Source organism: Balaenoptera physalus (assembly GCF_965194825.1).
Source record: "Balaenoptera physalus genome assembly, chromosome: 15".
In the NCBI taxonomy this organism is placed as follows: Eukaryota; Metazoa; Chordata; class Mammalia; order Artiodactyla; family Balaenopteridae; genus Balaenoptera; species Balaenoptera physalus.
Window position 1 is genome coordinate 39,435,996 of NC_138894.1, and position 19,546 is coordinate 39,455,541.

The 19,546-nt window shown below is 46.4% G+C and overlaps 1 protein-coding gene across 3 annotated transcripts in view; it reads right to left on the bottom strand.

Moving 5' to 3' along the window:
- ARHGAP25 (Rho GTPase activating protein 25) overlaps positions 1–19,546 on the bottom strand; it is a 109,346-nt gene that overhangs the window by 19,267 nt on the left and 70,533 nt on the right. Inside the window, exons 6-7 of one of the 3 annotated variants that reach the window (XM_082426013.1) lie at positions 14,952–15,068; positions 2,093–2,300 (exon numbers count right to left, since the gene is read on the bottom strand). In XM_082426013.1, the coding sequence (XP_082282139.1) occupies positions 2,093–2,300; positions 14,952–15,068 (325 nt within the window). The other 2 variants (XM_082426015.1, XM_082426014.1) reach the window with 2 other exon arrangements.

Genomic DNA, 19,546 nt, shown 5'->3' on the forward strand with positions numbered 1-19,546 from the left:
TCTTTAAATTTTTGGTTTAATGTTTGTGCCCCCATTGTAACAGAGCTGGATCAGATGTCATGCTTATAATCTAAGTTTCCAGCATGATTTTTCCTGAGTCTGCTTTTCCTCCCACCTAATGGAACATCCTTATATGATGTTATATGAACTTCTGAGTTCAACGCCTGACCCATCAGAGATTAGCCAGGGCCTCTCAGGTGGTCTGCCTACCCTTCCCTTGTAGCACTGACCTTCTAATGTGGCATGTCTGTCCTTTTCTCACAGAAATATAGGTATGGGGAGTGTATTGTGTATTGGCAGTATCCATCCCAGTAGATGGATAGCCATCCCATAATGTTTATATGTTTAATGAGCGCCAGATACATCCAGTAGACTCTACCAAGTAAGAGCGCCTTTGTTTTTCTTCATTCCAGGGAGGCAGTTTGGGGGATCTCTGGTGGAACTGCATACATGACCTATGTAGAGGATCTAGGTGAGTACCCACACGGGTCACGTGGACCCAAGAGTCATCCCTGGGAGGATTCCGAAGAGCCACAGGTCACCCTTCCTATTTCTGGATGTGTAAACTCTTTTCCTCAGTTCTAGGGGGTGGAGCTATCATGACAAGGTGTGGTAACTCTCCTCCCTCCAGCCCCAAAGATTTCACAGAACCAAAGACTCCAAGTCTACCACCCAGGCTGACTTTACAGATGCAGAAGCTCAAGCCTTGGGCAGGTGTTTGGCAATCCCCACAATCACCTCTAGTCCTCCTGGCTGACTGTTCTCATTGCCTTAGCAGCAACCCATCTGTATGTTTTGATCAACATAAAGCTAGTTAAAAACATAAAAAGAAAAGTGAATATAAAGGTAGTGAACTTGATTGAATCGGTGCCTGATAATGAAATGTGATTTAGGGTCCTGCTGAAAGCTCTCTAAATTTGATGGCCATAACCTGCTCTAGTTCCAGTAACATCTTCACCTGTTGCTTTCCTGATAAAATACAGCACCTTGATAAGTTAACCTATTGCATGCCAAGGGCAGCAAAGACAGACATATGGTGATCCAAACTAAGACAGTGGCTGTGAGAATGGAGAGAAACAGACGGGTCTCGGCGATGTTTCCGAGGGAGGGTGGGCATCGTTGGTGATTGGAGTGGGAAGTGAGGGAGAGGGAGGGTGAGACGGTCCACACAGCACCACACTTAGCTGTTCACGATTTTCCCAGGATCAGCCCGAGTCCTCTATCGTAAATAAGCTCTTGGGGGAATTTCAGCCTTTGGAAACTGGAAGAGTTCAGGCCCGTTTCACTGAATCTTGGTTTATGGGCTGCCGATTTGGAAAGAACAGTGGCTCTTTCTTGCCAGCAGGACAAGTGCGTGCAGGCAACTGGGGCAAATATTGCACAACAGACAGAAAGTATACAATGTCGGGTGGTGGTTGTACCTTCTGAGCAGGGCAGAGAAGGAAACCTTGGCAGGGTGGCTGCAGCAGCAGGGGCGGGAGGGGGATGGTGGAAGAAATGTCGTTGCACCTGAAATGCCCCGAACAGGACTGGGCAACCTCCACAGAGGAGATTGGGAGAACGCCAAGATGTTGGTATGCACTCCCTCCCAAAGGGTTCAGAACCAAGTTCAGAGTTGCACAGAACTGTGGTCTCCCAAGTTAACAAGAAGTCCTGGCTCTGGCCATTTCTGGAAAGCTGAGGAAGACCATGGAGCCCTTGGATATAGACATGGTGCCTTAACCACCACCCAGAGTCGGTACAGCCAGCTCAGCAATTCTCCACCCCTCATCCGCTCCGAAGTGCGTGCCTTGAGTTAAGTCCCATCTTTCTCCCTTGGTCCACCCTTCCCCTCCCACCATATCCTAAACACCTCTTGCCTGCCCTGCAAGGCTCTAGTTCTAGTTCACATTGTCTCTCGCCTAAATGATCAGAACGCTCCTCTAACTGTGTTCCAGGCTCCCAAATTCTGAGTTACGAGCAAAACAAAAGGTTCTTTCTGTTGCAAACCAGGGCTTTTGGAAGCATCTATTCGAGTCCCATAGCTCAACTGGTAGAGCGAGGTCCTCTCAGCCAAGCAGGGCACGGGGGAGGCGAGGCAAGGACGGCATACCTGTCAAAGGAGGGCCGCTCCCCCGCGTCAAAAGCATCTCTCAGCTGCTTCACCAGGTTGTCCTGCCCAGGCAGTCGGAAGATGCCCTCTTCGTTCAGGCCGTGCTCCAGGATGAACTCGGCACACTTCTCCACCAGGATGGGCACCAGGTGGGGGCCGAATTTCTGCTCATAGGCCACGGTCTCATCCAAGCGCTGGCCGAACACCGCTGGGAAGAGAAAAAACAGAGCTTGCCCATCACTCTGACTTCCCTTGGAGGAACTGATAGGTCAAATTGCTTTGTCTATTTCTTGATTTTCTGCAATGATACTAAACAAAACACAGAAGACAAATCACACAGATATATTTCCTGGGGCTATAAATTGGGGGCTGTCCATTTGAAGCAGTCTGTCAGTCTTTTTCTGTTTGTACACATTTATCATATTTAAAATGACAACTCACTTTTAATGAGTGCTTGTTTTGTGCTAGGAATCATGCTAAATTTGTACACCTTTTCTCATTTAATCTTGACAGGAATCCCATGAGATGTTGGTATCATTGTGCCCGCCTTCCTATGAAAGATACTGAGCCTTAGAGGTGTTAATGAACTTGCCAAGGTCAGGTGCCAGGACACAGTACCGTCAGAATTCAAGCCCAGGCAGTAAACTCAAGAGAAGCAAGCAGGCCATTTTGAATTCTGCTTGTGTCATGTAGCATTAAAGCATAATAGTCTATCATACGGATGTCTCATACTGTATTAAACCACTGCGGCATTTTAAATAATTTACGTTGTTTACCGGGCTCTACTATTATGAGCATTGCCACAGCGAACATGGCCACCCCCCTAGCAGAGTTCCTGGAATGTATATAGTGCAATGTGTAATTCCTAATTAATTGCTTAATTGATTAATTAACATTTGGATGGATGAACATAGGCTTTTCCTTCTTTTGGACTATTTCCTTAGGGCCAATCCCCACATGTAGAATTACTAGTTCAAGTGGTTGGAACATTTTAGTGACTACAGTATGCAAATTGCTTTCCAAAAATATTTTTCCAAATTACACTGCCTTCAGTGTAATTCCCTCCCTCCCTCTCTCCCTCCCTCCTTCCTTCCCTTCCCTCCCTTCCCTCCCTCCCTCCCTTCCCTACCCTCCCTCCAGCTTGTGTGGACCAGCTCCACCGAGCCCTGCCAGCACTTGGCTCTATAATTTCCCCACCCCAGCAGTGTATCAAGGTTAGTTTATAAATCAGGACACTGGTTGGCTGGGCCCCATGGGGTCCCAGGGCCCCATGCCCTTTGTGTCCTGGAGATTCAGAAGACAGTCATGGTTTCAGCTCTGTCCTGCCTGGCTTTTCCTCTGGCATAATTAGGGTTCTGTTACACTGACCACTCCAGTCGCTAGGACACTGTTCCCAAAGCCCTTTGGTTTTCCCCATGATTCTCTCTGGTTGGTCCCCTTTATCCAGTCTCTAATTAACACAGATGCCACATGTAAAGAGCTGCAGCGATCTCTCTGGAATCCACCGTGTCCTCCCCACTTCCCACTGCCCTAGGCCAGACTGGACTCCTCTCTCACCTCTCCCTGCTGTGGTCTCCTCTCCTGTAATTGTTCAAAACCCTCCTGCTACTTAAACAACTGGTCTACCTGAGCACGTTTGTCCTTGTTTTTAATAGTCACCCACTTCTTCCCCATTTGCCACAGCAGCGATTTTCAAATTACCCCTCAAAACTCCAGGGGTTCCTCAGAGGCCCCTCAGAGGCTGAGAGGTGAGAGCATTTCAGAGGAGCTGAGCAGGTGGGCCTCTCTCCTCCCTACTCCCAACCCGACCTGCTGGGCTGTTGTCTGTTTTACTTACAGCATTCCAGTGTGACAGTTTGCTTAAATATTTCTGTGGCTAAAATTTGAAAACCAGGCTGGCATTTGTACTGGCTCCTACCTTCCTTTCTGCCTGATCTGGCACCTCAACCTGATGATCTCAAAGCCCACAGTGCTCTCCAGTCCTCATGTCCTTGCTGAGGCAGTCTGTTCATCTCTCCCTTCCCTGTCTACTAAGATTCTACGTGTTCCTTGTCCCGACTCAATATCATCACCTCTGCCAAGTCTTCCCTGACCCAGCCCGAGGGGCTCCATTGCCACTCTGTGCACCTGTATCCCTTCTGTAATATCCCAATCCCTTTTCCACTGTGCTATTATCATTTGTAAGTACTGTGCCCTCTGCAAGACTGTAGGCTTCCTGAGGTCGGGAACATGGGGAGGGGTTTCTTGTCATTATCTTGTTTAGCATGGGGTCTGGCCCAACGTAGACAGTCAACCAGTTTTGCTGAATTACTTAATGAATTATGTCATCTTTAAGCAAGTGCTTTCCGTGATTCATGACAATTTGGGCATTTCTATAGTTTAAACAATAGTAGGGACCCCATCAGTAAATGAATTCAGCTTCACACTAACATCTATTGAGTGCCCTGCATGTGTTAACAGCAGGTCACGTGGAATGGGTTATACAGAAAAGGAGGGACAGTAAGATGTGGTTCTCGCTTTCAATTAGCTTACTACCAAGTTATGAAAATGAAAGGACTCCATGCAAAATAATGAGAAACAATTAGAAGATGTGAGGAACTATACAGCATTAGGTTTCTGTTTGTCTGTGAAAGGAGCTAGATAGATATTTTCACCAAACTGGAAGGAAATGATTAAAATGATCTGACTCAAAACATAGACTAGGAGGCATTTGTAAAATTCCCTTTGAGGGGTCCAGGGAGGGCACCTCAAAGGGAGAAGCAGATGTGTTTCAGAGCAGTTGAACTTGGGCTCAAGGAGCCCACTGGATCCCCATGGAGAAAGATACTGCAAACACAATGGAACGGTGTTCATGGGGACGTCAGAGCTGTCAAACATGAGCTCTATCTCTGAGGTCCCAAGGCAGACGATCTGGAATCAAGTTCCTTCTTCCAGCCCTCTGCACAGTCAGTTCACCAGCTTTTCTCCTCAACTGAGTCTCTCATCCATGTCCTATGTTCATCTTCTCTTCCTCCCATGCCCACAGTCAGGCCTTTCAATGTCATTCTCCCCGGGACACTCATTTTCCAACATTCCTTTTCCGTCCAGCATCTCTACCACCCCCTCCATGCCTTTCTCAGGCCACAGAGGTACAGAGCATACCGATCTCCATAAGACCTTCGGTCCAAATCTTCACCACGCAATCCCCTCCCCTCTGCCTCAGCAGGTGACCTTGTCTCCTCCTTCCTTTTTCTCCCTAAATGAAGGACATCATGAGAGAACCCCCAGGTCTCCACTCTCTGCCTCTCCTATCCTTCCTCCTCTGTCCGTCTGCCTGTCCTCTCTCAGGGGAAGAAAATTACCCTATGCTTTCCTCTAAGATGATATTTCTTGAACTGTGGGTTCCATCCTTTTCCACCTCTTCTAGGTCTTCAATCCTCTTTTATATCTTAGATTGAAAGAGCATGTGAGTCTAAATCTTTACCAATTTATTAAAGAATCATCTCCCACCCCTGCTCTCATGCAATCAACTAATACCTGCCTTTCTTCTCTTCACCAATATGCTCATAGAAAAACATGTCTACTTCTGGAAAGAGTCATCCACCCTCATAGCCTCTACTGTTTCCCTTGTTATTCATGTAAACTCTCAATCCATCTCAACCTGGTTTCACAAGCTGCATCTTCCCATCCAATCTGCTCACTAAGATTTCTCGTGCCCTCCTAATGGCCAAATCTGACCTATGTTCATTCCACACTCTACTGGTCTTCTCTGAAGACTCTGATGGTATTGATTCTCCTTCCTTCCTCAAGACTTTCTCCTTATGTGGCTGTGAAACCGTCCACCCTCATTCTAGTCTCATCTCTCTGCAGCCACCTCTGCAGGCTCCTGTACTTGCCCTTCCTCCACCTGCCCCTTCAGTGTGTCATTTCCTAGCATTCCAACTCAGACTTCTCCTCACTCTAGATGTTATCCTTGGGAAAGTTCATACAACTCCATGCATTTGGATATCACCTATAAACTGACACATAAATCCGCATACCTGGTCCAATCTCTCTCTATATATCATCTCTATCTCCCTCATTTCTTTCTGTCCCTCTTCTGTGCCTATAAGCCCAACATCTGATGGCAGTTCTCCCACTGTCTTCTCCAATCTCACTCTCATCCCGTCCCCAACTCTCCCATATCACTGCTTCTCCTACACACTTCCCCACAGACAATAGCCTTCAGTCAATCAAGCAGTCAAGCAGCAGGCACTTTCCTAGGCCTTGACAGTACAAAGCCATTAACGCCAGGTACCCGCCCTCAACTAATCCAGTTAGAAAAAGTGTGAGCGTTAGAAGTATCTGCAACAACCCTCCTTCCTTCTTAACAGATCAGGACCTTTTAAGTCCCCTTTAAACTGTTTCTCTTCTCCATCCTCGCTCATACTGTAAACATTATTGTAATGGTTTCTTTTGCAATTCTTTTTCTTGCAAATTCCTTCCACTGGAACTCATGAAATCATCTGGCAAATATAGACTGAGCATCTGCTGTGGACCAGCTTCTTTGGTAGCTGGAGATTATGATAGAAAGAAGGAAAAATAGTCTTTCTCTTAAAAACTCTGGAGTGAAAGGCCTCCCTCCTCCCCACCTGGAAACCTGATTTTCCTGCAGCCTGAACTCAAACACCTTCTTCTAAGAGGGAATTGGTTGCTCCCTCTGCTGTGCTCATGGCGCACCGTGTGCATACTTCATCACTTCTCGTGTCCCTTTATGATGATTTAGTTAAGCATCTCTCTTCCACTGGACTGTGGGCTCCTCGGAGGCAGACAGCCCGCCTGGCTCACCATCTATTTTTACCTCCTGGCACAGAGCCTGCCACATGACAGGCTAGTTCTCAAAGTGCTGTTACCTGCCGTCTTCCATTCCTCCTGTTGCCCATCCCTTCTCTCCTAAATGTACTCAGCTCAGCATTTCCTCAAACTTGGGCTTGTCAAAGAAATCAATGGCCTCTACATTTTTAAAATCCAGGGTCAAATTCTTAGTCTTTATCTGAACTGTTCCATCAGCAACATGTGACCCAGCAAATCACCCCTCCTTCTTGAGACAATTCCTCACATGACTTTTGGTTCTCCATTTATTTCTTTGGCCTCTCGCTCCCTGCCTCCTTGGATGAGTCTTCCTTCCTCCCTGTCCTCTAAAGGTTGCAGTGTCTCAGGCCTTTCCTTCTGCATCTGCATCTACTGCATAATCTCACGGCTTTAAATATCACCCGTATGATAAAGACTCCAAACTTTCCATCTCCAGCCTAGAAATCAGGCCAAGTTATTCTTATCAAGAAATGACCACGACCTGCTCTAGAGACATCAGGACCCACAGGTCCCTTCTAACATGAGAGAAAGGGCATCCTTGTTTGTTCAGTTTGTCTAGGTCAGGGTTGGTCACTTTTCATCTCACATCGCATATGATGAACTCGGAATCCAAAACGTCCCTGGAACTCCAAAGACCCAATCGTGAGTTCTACCTACCGCTGACTTCTGGATCCTGATTGCTACCCTTTGATCCTGGGTGGACATGAAAGAGCCTAAATATAAGGGAATAGATGAACCAAAAAATCCAGGGAAACTAGGGAAGGGACCAGTGAAGGAGGAAGACAGTAGACAGGTACTCAACGACCATCTCCCACCCCAAGGATTCCAAGAGGTGAAACCCAGCTCCCCTTTCTGTGCCATGCCCTCCTAGCTTGCACTCAGTCCTTTAGGGAACTAGTGCCCTACTGCTCTTTTTAACCTCTGCCGGCCACTCATCCACCCGGAACTCCTCATCACTTTGGACCCGTCACCATTAACAGACGCATTTCCATCTAAACAGGTACAACTCTTAATTAATTATAATATGTAATCTAATTATTAATACATTTAATTAATTAAGCTAATGTATGACAGACTACCCTAAAAGCTTTCATGTGTGCTCTCATTTAGTCCTCATAAGAACCCTACAATTGTTCCATTTTACAGATGAGAAAACTGAGACTCAGATTAGGAATCTGTCCAAGGTCATATTTGCCCTGTGATTCTAAAATCGGTACTTTAATCTTCTTGTTTAAACTCAGTGGAATAAAATTGTCTAGGTGAAATTTCAGACGGCAGCAAGGCTCAAGGGAAGAGAGAGAGGGGTAAGCTGCGCAATTTCTGCTCACAAGCCATCCTCCATTCTTTACTTCTTAAGCCCTCTCCCCAGATTTGCTGGAAAACCCCAGAACACTGTGCTGGTTCCGGTAAGCAAAAGTAGAAAGATTAGCTGTCACCTCCTTTCTAACCTAGCTCCTACTTCATCATCGCTCCAACACTCCTGGATTCAGGACAAGAGCCCCTCCCACCCCACCTCCAGTCCAGCCCAGGTCACCGAGAGCCCGCCCTGCCCCTCTCCTCCCTCTCCCCACTGGCCCCGTCCCCAGAAGCTCAGCCCCAGGAGGATGCCCCTCTCAGACAGGAGAGGGAAGGGGAGCTGGGCGAAGTGTCTTTTCATGGAAGAATTGAATCCCAAAATAGGAGAGAAATACCTTTCTTTTGGAGCTTGGGGGTTTTCTTCCTGAAATTCCAGCAAAAGAGCAGTGCCAGGGCAGGAAAGCCACAGCCCAGTTCCCACCGCGGCATCCTGGGAATATGAGGCATGGCGGGGGCCGAGGAATCGTACTTTCTGCTGGGCCAGGCTCAGATCTTCCCTCCTCCCCAAGCTGCAAGAACCGTCCCCTCTTGCTTCCAGATCAACACATGCTTGTCAATACTGCTTCAGGTTCAGATTCCGGCACTGAAACCATGGGATGTGTCGGCACCTGCCCCGGCCCTCCCTTCCTCCTTCCCACACTGCTTCTCCTCCCCACTCACCTTTACACACATGACTCTTGGCTTTTAAAGAGTGAACATAAAGCTGTCAAGGCCCCCGCAATAAAAATAAGTGCCTCCTTTTACTTAGCAGCGAATTGTCAACTGCCATTCAAGGAATACCAGGGAGGTGGGTTAAAAAAAAGAAAAAATCCCACACACAGCCCTTACCAACGTCGCTCCATATATCAAAGCCTCTGGCAGGAACACAGGATTTCACTTAGCGCTGATGAAGCCAGCCTACCCTTCCCTGGAAATGACTGAGTTGCATGTGGCTCAGTGGAGCATTCAGAGAGAAGGATCTTGGAGGTGGGTTGCCGGGTAAAATGAGATGATTTCCTCCCTCCCATTGAGAAGATTCAGCAAAGAGTGCAGCAGGCCAACTAGACATGCCCAGGAGACTTGAAATGGACTCTCAGCCTCATGGGCAGGATAGGCAGGGGCAGGGAAGGACTGCCAGGAAGGGTCCTGGGCAGTGTGATGCTGCCAACCAAGTTCACCCTTCCATGTGCTCCTAGGAAAGGCGGACTCATCTGTGACACCACGGTCTCCTTCCATGTCAAATTCACTCCTATGTCCTGGCAATGCTACCACAGAAACAAGCAAGCCTGTTTACTTCTCTCCATCTCCACCACCCCCACCCTCATCCAAGCCACTTTAGGATGAAGACCCACATCTTTAACATAGCTATCTCCACTGTTCTCGCCTTCCTCTCACTCCAGAGCCCATTCTCCTTTCTGCCACAGGACCTTTGCACATGCTATTCCTCTGACTGGGACACTGCTCCTCTTCCCCCTTCTCTGCCTAGCTGGCCTCTACTGGCTTTTCAGATAGAAGCTTAATCATCACTAGTTCAGGGACGTCTTCCCTGAACTTCTTAACAAAGACATTTTTTTTCCCCTTATATAGCACCATGAGTTTTTTTCTTCATGGTACTTTTCGCAGTTGTAATTTTATGGTTTTCCTTGGGGTTTTTGTTTCCTTTCTGTGTCTCCTGCTAGACTGTGAGCTCCTTGAAAGTAGAGACTTTGTCTTTTCTTTTTTTCTCTCTTCTTCTCTCTCTCACTGTTGTACTCCCAGTGCTGGGGCCACGCCTGGCACGTGACACATGCTCAAGAAATATTTGTTGAGCAAATGAATAAATAAGTATCTGTCTGGTGTTAGGATCTCAGGGGAAGGGAGGTGAGGGAATTAATGAAAATAAATAAAAATCATGCCTCGTAATGTCCCATTTAGCCAGAGAGAAAGAAGCAAGACACATGAGGTAACAGTGAATCACAGAGACCACGCTCCCACAGGCTACGCCGGGCTGTGGGTTGTGAAATCTTGCTCTGAAGGCTGCAGAGACCTAAAGAAATGAGAGGGAGAAAAGGAACCTGAGGCATAGAACAATTCCATATTTACATGAACCATGCCTAGTGCTGGCAAACACACAAAGACGCTTAAACCATGAGACCTGCCCCAGGGTCTTTCAACCTGGTTGGGTGGAGCAGAGCTTCGCATAATTGAGTGCAGTGCTTCTGCACCCAGTGATGGCCCAAGGAAAACTTCAAAGGCCATCCTCCGCAGGAAGGAGGCAAAGCAGGTCCCGACTGAGTAACAATTTGCAATATGGCTGCCAGCCTCCTGGGGATGGGACGGAGATCAGGTTTCAATGCTGAGATCCAGGGAAGGCAGAGCCCTCTTACTAAAAGGGGGAGGTGGTTTGGAGAAAGTGGGCAGCTGGGAGCCTGGGAACAAGTCACCTGAAGTTGAGGTGTGATCACCTCCCTTCCCTTTCTCCTTCGTAATTCGGGACAACTTAGAATTGCATCCAGAACTTCTGGGAAAAAATTAATCTAACCTTTCCAGCTGGGCCCTTAAGAAAAGGTAGGAAAAAAAAAAAAAAAAAAAAAAGAAAGAAGAAAAAAAAAGGGAGTGAGAGAGAGAGAGATAAATTGGCTGTCTAGGAAGGAAAAGGCTGGAACACCAAGGAGCACCAAAGAGCTGCTCTCCAATGTGCAATATTGTGATGTATAATAAGAAATATTTTTTCGTCTTCCACCCATTTCCTGGCACAGAGTTCCTAAAACTCTTCAAATTTCCTGCGATGAGAGCGATAAAGTGTCTTTCGTTATGTTAAAGAGGTAATTTTTGGATCCCAGCTAAGGATGGGGGCTGGTTGCCAGGGGAACCAACCAACCAACCAATGTGATTATTAGTTTGGAACTTTCAGCCCCACCCACCAGGGAGGGGCGAGGGGCTGGCGATTGAGTTCAATCACCAATGGCCAATGATTTAATCAATCATGCCTATGTACTAAAGCCTCCAGAAAAGCCCAAAAGGATGTGTTCAGAGAGCTTCCGGGTTGGTGAACACAAGGAGGTGTAGGTAGAATGGCGCTGGGGGAGGGCATGCAAGTTCCGTGCCCGTTCCCCATACCTTCTCTATGCATCTCTTCTATCTGGCTGTTCCAGAGCTTTGTTCTACTATAATAAGCCAGTAATCTAGTAAGTAAACTGGTTTCCTGTGTTCTGTGAGCCACTCTAGCAAATTATTTGAACCCAAGGAGGGGGTTGTGGAACTTCCAATCTGTAGCTGGTTGGTCAGACGCACAGGGTACAATCCGGACTTGCCATAGGCATATGAGGGCAGTCTTGTAGGACTGAGCCATTAACCTGTGAAATCTGAAGCTATCTCCAGGTAGATAGTATCAAAATTGAGTTAAATTGTAGAACACCTAGCTGGTGTCCAAGAATTGCTTAGACGTGTGGGGAACCCTCCCCCTCTCCCCAACACACACCCACTGGAATTGGTCCCAGAATCAAATCGGACAAGGTAAGAGGCGTGTTCAGCGTCAACTCAGAGGCAGAAGGAGCCGAGGGGAAGAAGTTAGGTATGCCACGGGGACCATGTGGACCCTCTCTCCCATCAGGGGAGCCAGAAAAGGAGTCGGGGCAGGAGGAAGCCTGAGCTCTGCAGAATTGTCATGAGAATGACTTGGTGGGGAAGGGGTTCAATGTTAAACGGGACGATCAGGGGAAGGCTCACTGAAGTGAAGTTTGAGCAAAGACCTGAGGAAAGCAAGGGACCAAGCCGTGCAGCACCCTGGGGAAGGAGGGTTCCAGACAGAGGAAGCAGCAAGTGCAAGGGCCGTGAGTCAGGAATGTACCTAGGGTGTCTGGGGAAGAGCAAGGAGGCTGGTGAAGCTGGAGTGAAATGAGCACTGGAGAAGGTTCTAGAAAACAAGGTCAGAGAGGTCATGGGGGTGGGGGAAGATTGTGCGTGGAGTCATTATAAGGCTTCTGACTTTTCCTCTGAGAGAGAAAGGAAGCTATTGGACAGTAATGAGCAGAGAAGGTCTTGAGATGACAGGTTTAATAAGCTCACTCTTCTCTCTGTTGAAAACAGACTACAAGAAGGCGAGCCTGGAAGCGTGGAGAGAGTTTGGAGACCACTGCTGCAATTCGAACGAGGCAGTCTGGCGCCTCAACCAGGATGGCAAGTAACAGAGGTGGTGAGAAGTGGGTAGGTTCTGGGTGGGAAAAGTCATAGAAAGTTTCATGAAGAGCTGAAAAAAAGACAGCAACAACATACCTCAGTGACTTTCCAGCGTGCGAGGGGGCATGCCCTGCCGATCTAGCAGACCCAGATCAGAGGCACTTTACAAGGCGAAAGAGGGCCTCCCCAGAGGCAAGAGCCCCAGGCCTGCCCCTCGACAGCTGGGCCCCTTGGACAAATCATTTACTTCCTCAGGACTGAAGTTTCCTGACTTACAAACAGGAAGAGCAAATGTCTGACTGGTCCCAAGACCTCAGACTGGACTCTGCTGTCTTAAAATGCCTTCTCATCCTGAGATGTCTGATTTTGGTTCAATCTGAGATGCCACATCAAATCCAAACCTTGTTCTTTGAATACATAAATAGTGCTGGACTCTTATCTCTTCTCCCTTGGACTTTCCTCTGCCTACAGGACTTACGCTTGACTTGCTTCTGATGGTGGTGGCCTCCGAGTGGGGTGAGGGAGAAATCCCCATGTGGGTTATGACCATTGCAGCGGTTCGCCCTGACATGGCTGAGCAGAGCGCCACACGGGGCATAGATGCTGGTACGCACAGTGCCTCCACAGCATTTTGACTCAGAACAGGTGCATAATTTAGACAACATGTGCTACCCTTGTCACTGCAGACAGCCTAAAGCACTGGACCAGGGAAAACAGAAAAGGTCAGCCATCTCACAATCCAGGGCAATAAGGAAGGTCACAGGTCAGACCATCCAGGCTGAGCAGCACATAACAGAGCTTTAATAAATAAACCCCTCATCTCAACCTGATTAGCACCATAAAAAATACTGCGTTTAGGAATTGGGAAATGGTTAATGAAACTACTCTCCTCTTTTTTTGTAATAGGTTGCAGCTATTTGTATGAGGCAGGCACTCAAATTAGGCTGTCCCATCCAAGTCACTTCTTTTCTCGCACCCCCTCCTGGGCAGGTCACTGGCCACAAGACTTCCTCCCTGCCCCAGATCCTGACCGCAGCTGAGCCAGGAGTTTGGAATGGGGCGGCAGTAGAGGCTGAGCTCAGCCTCTGCTGGTACTCCAGGGATAAATATGGGAAAGCTGGGGCTGGCACAGCAGTGTCTGGGACAGGCGTGAGCGCTAGAGGGCTGTTAACTAGAGAAAAACAGGCAGGCAGAGAAAAGCGGAATGGGAAGCTGTGTGGCCCCAGGGAAACTGGCAGGATAAGCTCATGTTGATCAGTTCTCAGCCCCAGTCCCTTCAGTCTTCCTGGAAGTTCCTGCCCTTGGTTTCTTGGAGTAGCTTGCACCTGCCCAGTAAATACCTCTTTCTTGCTTAACATCATTTGGATAAAATTTATCCATTAAGATTGTACAGCCCTTTGGGAAAATTAAGCTAGAAAATAAAAGGTGTTGAACTGCATAAATCCTGTGTTTGTCATCCTGAGAAACAAGTATGTATATATGAACACCAGCTGGAAGGAAAATATAAAAACACCTCTGGTCGTTTTAGGAGTGATTATTTTCCTATATTTTTTCCAATGTCCACAAAATTGTTAAGATGTTCATAATTTTTGAGAGAAACTATTGGGCAATCAAATAAATATTTAATATCTGAGCTATAACAGCCCCCCCCGAATAATTTCCAAAATAACAGGCAGGCATAACTGGCATAACTGATAAATAGTCATAAATTATACTGTTATCCTGGGGTTGACACAAATGAGTGTGTTCCTAAAAAAGTTGAAGGAAAATGGTCACTTGAGATTGTGTCATCAGTTCTTTCATATTTTTATGAAAGGAAAAAACACATACTGGATTCACCTGTTGGTTAATTTCAGATTTTTTTCACATTAGTTATTCACAGGCAGGGCCCTCCTGTAGAGTGGACACAACACCGGGTGTTCTCAGAGAGCTCAAACACTTGAGCTTGTAACCTTGAACTTGAGCTTATAAACTCAAACACTAGTAACCCAGAAAAGTGTTCAACCCTGAATTCACTGTGTACCTGTAAGACTGCAGACACAATTCCGGAACCTCTCCCCCTTGTGACCACCCCAATTCTGGACAGCAGCTTTAGTTTCCTGTGCTGATCAGCCTAACTTATGCTTTCAGCATAGATCTTGCCATCAACCTTCTTGGGTTCCCAAACCCCCATAGCTGGGCAGGCTCTTGGTACCACTGAAGGTTAGTGCTGCCAGGAACTGGGGTCAGCTGGTGCAACCTGTTCGTTTTACAGATGAGAGCACTGTGTCCAGAGAGGAGAAAGGACTGCTTCAGGGCATCACACACATTTGCCAATGAGTGCAAAGGGCTTGCAGTCCTTCCAGCTAATCTGGAGTTGGTTTTGACATCAGCCAGGGAGGGAAGTTAGAGCCTTGGCAATAAGCATGGCCTCGGAGTTGTCTTCTGGTGGTCTTCTTTGAACACTGTTCAAGGAAAGCTCTTGTCTGGATCTACCTCCTTCCCATCCTTGAGATGTCACAGACACCTGTCCAGGAAAGCCTGCAGGAGTCCTTACCTCCAGAGGGTGTGCCAGCGACTCTCCTAAGGAATTTAACCCACTCCTCCATTTCCGCCTGGGAGCTGGCCATGAGGACATAGGAGTCCTGTCCCGTGCGACTCTGGTCACATGAGGCTGGAGGAAGAAGTAACACTAATGAAGGTCATACATTGGTCAGGGGCCAGGGCAAGGGGCAGCAAGGGGAAGCTGAGCCTGAATTGCTTCTTTGGTCCAATTAAACAAGCAGTCAAACAGCACAAAAGCATCTACTTTTCCTCAGCAGAACTGAGTATCTACGCACCTTTATTGTTTTTGCTGGAGCTCTAATCCTATACACAAATCGTTGAACTCAGTGGTTTGCAACTGAGATGATTTGGGCTGAGATCTGTCCCCATGGAGGACAGAAGCCATTTCCTATCAAAAATTAAGAGGAAGTTCAAGGGGCGGTGTCAGTACAAGAGGAGAGAGACTCAGCCCATACGATTCTGAAACCTAAGTCCATCACACCCATCATGGATACCTTCCTAGGCTACCCTGAGCTAAGCTGTGGGGTTGGAGGAGGGAACAGCAACTCAGGAGGGAGGGGCAATGAGCACCGTATGCCTTTCTTATGAATCGGTGCCTCCTGTTCAGGATTACTGCCCTCCTGCCTGCATGAAGACATTGCAAATGGTAGGCTCTCGGTACATAGCTGATGGACAAATGAAGTTTGTTAGGACTTTCTTTATCGTTTTCACTTTACACGCAAGATTACAGACAGACATCTGTAGTCTGTCCTGGGTTGGTGTTATCAAATGGACAAAAGGGTGGAAGAAATGACAAGGGGGCAGAGTGGGGAGAGGAGACCAAGAGAAAGAATAAGAGAAAGTGACAAAGAGAGAAAAATAGGGAGAGAGAAGGAGAGGAGAGGGAGAAGGGGCACATCAAACACAGGTCTTACAAAGTACAAGAAAATAACAGCAATCCCTTTCAATTACAGGATACTATTAAATCTCACATTGCTTTAGGGGACATCAACCCATTCTTCTCAAAATATCAGGGCATTTCCTTCAAAAGGAGCCTGTTTTGCTACCATATGACCCAGCAATTCCACTCCTGGGTATTTATCTGAAGAAAACAAAAACACTAATTTGAAAAGATACATGAACCCCGATGTTCATAGCATTATTTGCAGTTCCCAAGATATGGAAGCAACCTAAGTGTCCATTAACTGATGAATGGATAAAGAAGATGTGGTATATATATACGATGGAATATTACTTAGCCACAAAAAAGAACAAAATTTTGCCATTTGCAGCAACATGGGTGAACTTGGAGGGCATCATGCTAAGTGAAATAAGTCAGAGAAAGACAAATACTGTATGGTATTGCTTATATGTGATATCTAAAAAATACAACAAACTAGTGAATATAACAAAAAAAGAAGCAAACTCACAGATATAGAGAACAAACTAGTGGTTACCAGTGTGGAGAGGGATGGGGGAGGGGCAATACAGGGGTAGGGGATTAGGAGGGACAAACTATTGGGTATAAAATAAGCTACGGGGATATATTGTACAACGTGGGAATATACCCAGTATTTTATAATAACTATAAATGGGGTATAACCTTCAAAAACTGTGAATCAGTATATTGTACACCTGTAATTTATATAATATTGTACATCAACTATACTTCAACTTTTAAAAAGCTTAAAAAAAAGAGCCTGTTCTAGCTGCCCAGTTGGGCCCAAACCTGTATTTTCTTACATAGCAACAAAATGCTTTCAAAGTCCCTTTGTTTTCAGTCTCTTCAACCTATCTTAATATTACCCAGCCTCACTTTCTTTTACACTTTGGGACAACCTGATTCTGAATCCGTCTTATCACTGGGTCATCAGCTCTTCTGGCCAGAAGTGTCAGCCCATGGAAGTGCCGGCCACTGAGGAACATTATGAAACTGGGTGTTGCCAGAAGTAAGATGGGCAGTAAAAAGCCCTCAGGGCAGAACTAAAGAATCCCATAGGAAACACAACATCCTTTAGTAATAGAGTAGGGCTCTAGTATCATTTCCGCTCTACAAATAATGGAACTGAAGCCCAGAGATGCAAAGGGTCTTGCCCATTGGTACCCAGTAAGTTATCACCAAACTCAAGGCAAGGCCATGGGTCTTTCTCCCAACAGTTTCCACCAGCCCATAGTACTTCAAATTTTACCTTGGCCAAAATTTATCTGGTATCCTTCTCCACCATGCCTACACTCCAGTCTATTATGTTATCAAGAACATGCCTTCTCAGTTTTCTCTCATTCCTGAGAGATTCCTTTGGTTCCATCATGGCAACACCACTGAGAAATATCCAGCTCTCAGGACGTTCCTCAATGACCAGGGCTTCTTTGGACCAATCTTTCTGATTAGAAGAGCTGATGACAAGATGGATTGAGAAGTAAGTCATCCCAAAGGCTAAGGAAGGTGAGGCTGGGTAATATTAAGATAGATTCAAGAGACAAGAACCAAAGGGAATTTGAAAATTCTTTGTTACCCTTCAAAAAAATGAATGTTTGGGCACATTGGGGTGCGAGGGAGAGCTGTCTTTGAGGGAAACTGCCTGACATTAATACAGAGCCCATGGACAGCATCTCTGCCCTCAGGCACATACTTCCTCTGACTTAAACAGTGTGTTCAGCCTGTGTCACCTATTGGGCTGTTACCCCTGTCAGAAAGGAACCTCCCTTCTTTTCTTCCCCTGCCTAAGGAACTCCTATCCATCCTTTAAAACCTAGTGCAAATGTTATCTTCTCTAAGGACCCTTCCTTCAAACCTCCTCCTCCCACTCCAGATGGAGTGGGGACTCCCTTTTCTAAATCCCTTAACATCCTGTCATCACCTGTATCACAGCAGTAGCTCAATTATCCTGAACATTGGTTTCCTTATCATTAAAATTGAATTAATTACTTAATATGTCCAAAGCTAAAGCCCTGATCTTCCACCCAGAACTGGTCACATGCACAAATCTCAGGAAAGCCATCCTTCCTGTTGTTTGTGTGAAAACCTTAGAGTCAACCTTGACTTCTCTTTCCTACATCCAATCCATCAGCAGATGAAGTCCTCTCTACCTTCAAAATGTGTCTAGAAATTGATCGTTTCTCACCCCCTTCATTGTTACTATCTCTGACTTGGATAATTACAATAATCTCCTCACTGGTGTTCCTGCTCCGTCTTTGCCCCTTTTTAGTCTCAACTCAAAAGAGTTTTAAAACAAAAGTCAGATCACGTTACTTCTCTGCTCAAAATCTCCCAATGGTTTTCCATCCTTCTAGCACAAAAACTAAACTTTTTACAGTTGCCTACCAGTGCCTGTAAAACCTATGCCCACCCCTGGCCAAATCACCTACTCTTCTGCCTTCTCAGCACTTCACTGTAACCACCTTGGCCTCCTTGATGTTTCCTGAACACAAGAAATAGGCTCAGAAACTTTGCACTGGCTGTTCCCCTTCCTGGAATGCTCTTCCTCCAGATGTGCACTTGGCTCACGCCTTCACTTCCTTCGATCTTGGCTCAAAGTTCACCTTCTCAATGATGTCTATTCTTCCCGCTCTATTTCAAATGACAAATCAATAGTTGCCATCCCCACCTCATCCAGTACTTTCTCTTTCTTTGCTTTCTTCCCATAGTACTTATCCCATAATGAAACTATACAACGTTCTCATTTATTTGGTTTGTTTTCAGTCTCTTCCCATTGACTGTAAGCTGCATACAGGCTGTTTTGTTCGTTGCTGGATCCCCAGTTCCTACAATAGTGCCTGGCTCATAGCAGGTGCTCAATAATTTTGGTGTAACATTTCAGAAGGCAGTATGAGAATTAAATGCTACATATCCTACAGAAGGAATAAACCCCCCATCCCTGATGACTCCCTTTGGGTGAGAGACAGATAATTATGCTGCTTGAGGTAGTTAGGGAGGGAGAAGCTTGCCTCAAACTTTTGCCTGCTCCAAATAAAGAAAAACAGCATTAACAACAACCGAATTCTTCTCTATGGCCTTTGTGCAGCTAAAACTGGTGATCACAGAGAGGGGGCCCCGATTAGGAAGGCCATTTCTTATGCCAGCGCTGGCCCCTGAGAATTGTCTTGCACAAGAGGATGACAAAAAGAGGAACTGAAAATTCTCTACATCATAACATAAAGGGTTGTCTCATTTTAGGTTAGGTGGAACCTTGAGAATGATGGTGTCTTTAGGAAAATGGTTCCCTGCCTTACTATTGCTTTAGAATTATTTGTCCTTATGAGTTGAGTGTGTGCATGTGCACATACACACGTGTGAATCTGTCCAAGAATTCCCCCAGCAGCCCAGGAGACAGCTGTAAGTGTGAGTGACAATGAGAGAACAAATCTTCATCCTTCAGTAACAGCAGTCTTCAAGTTACTGCAAAGTCCACAGTAAATTTGCAGTTGGAGCTCTCAGCAGGGTCACCCCAGATTGAAAAATCAGGTTTTGGGACATGTGTCATCATGAATGGTCACATCCCTTGAATTGTGCTGGGAAAGGGATCCTAGGGATAGAAGAAACCTCGTGGGAAACAGGTGGGGTTATCCCAGAAAGGAGAGACTGGAAAAGTAGGCTCTTCCTCTGAGGAG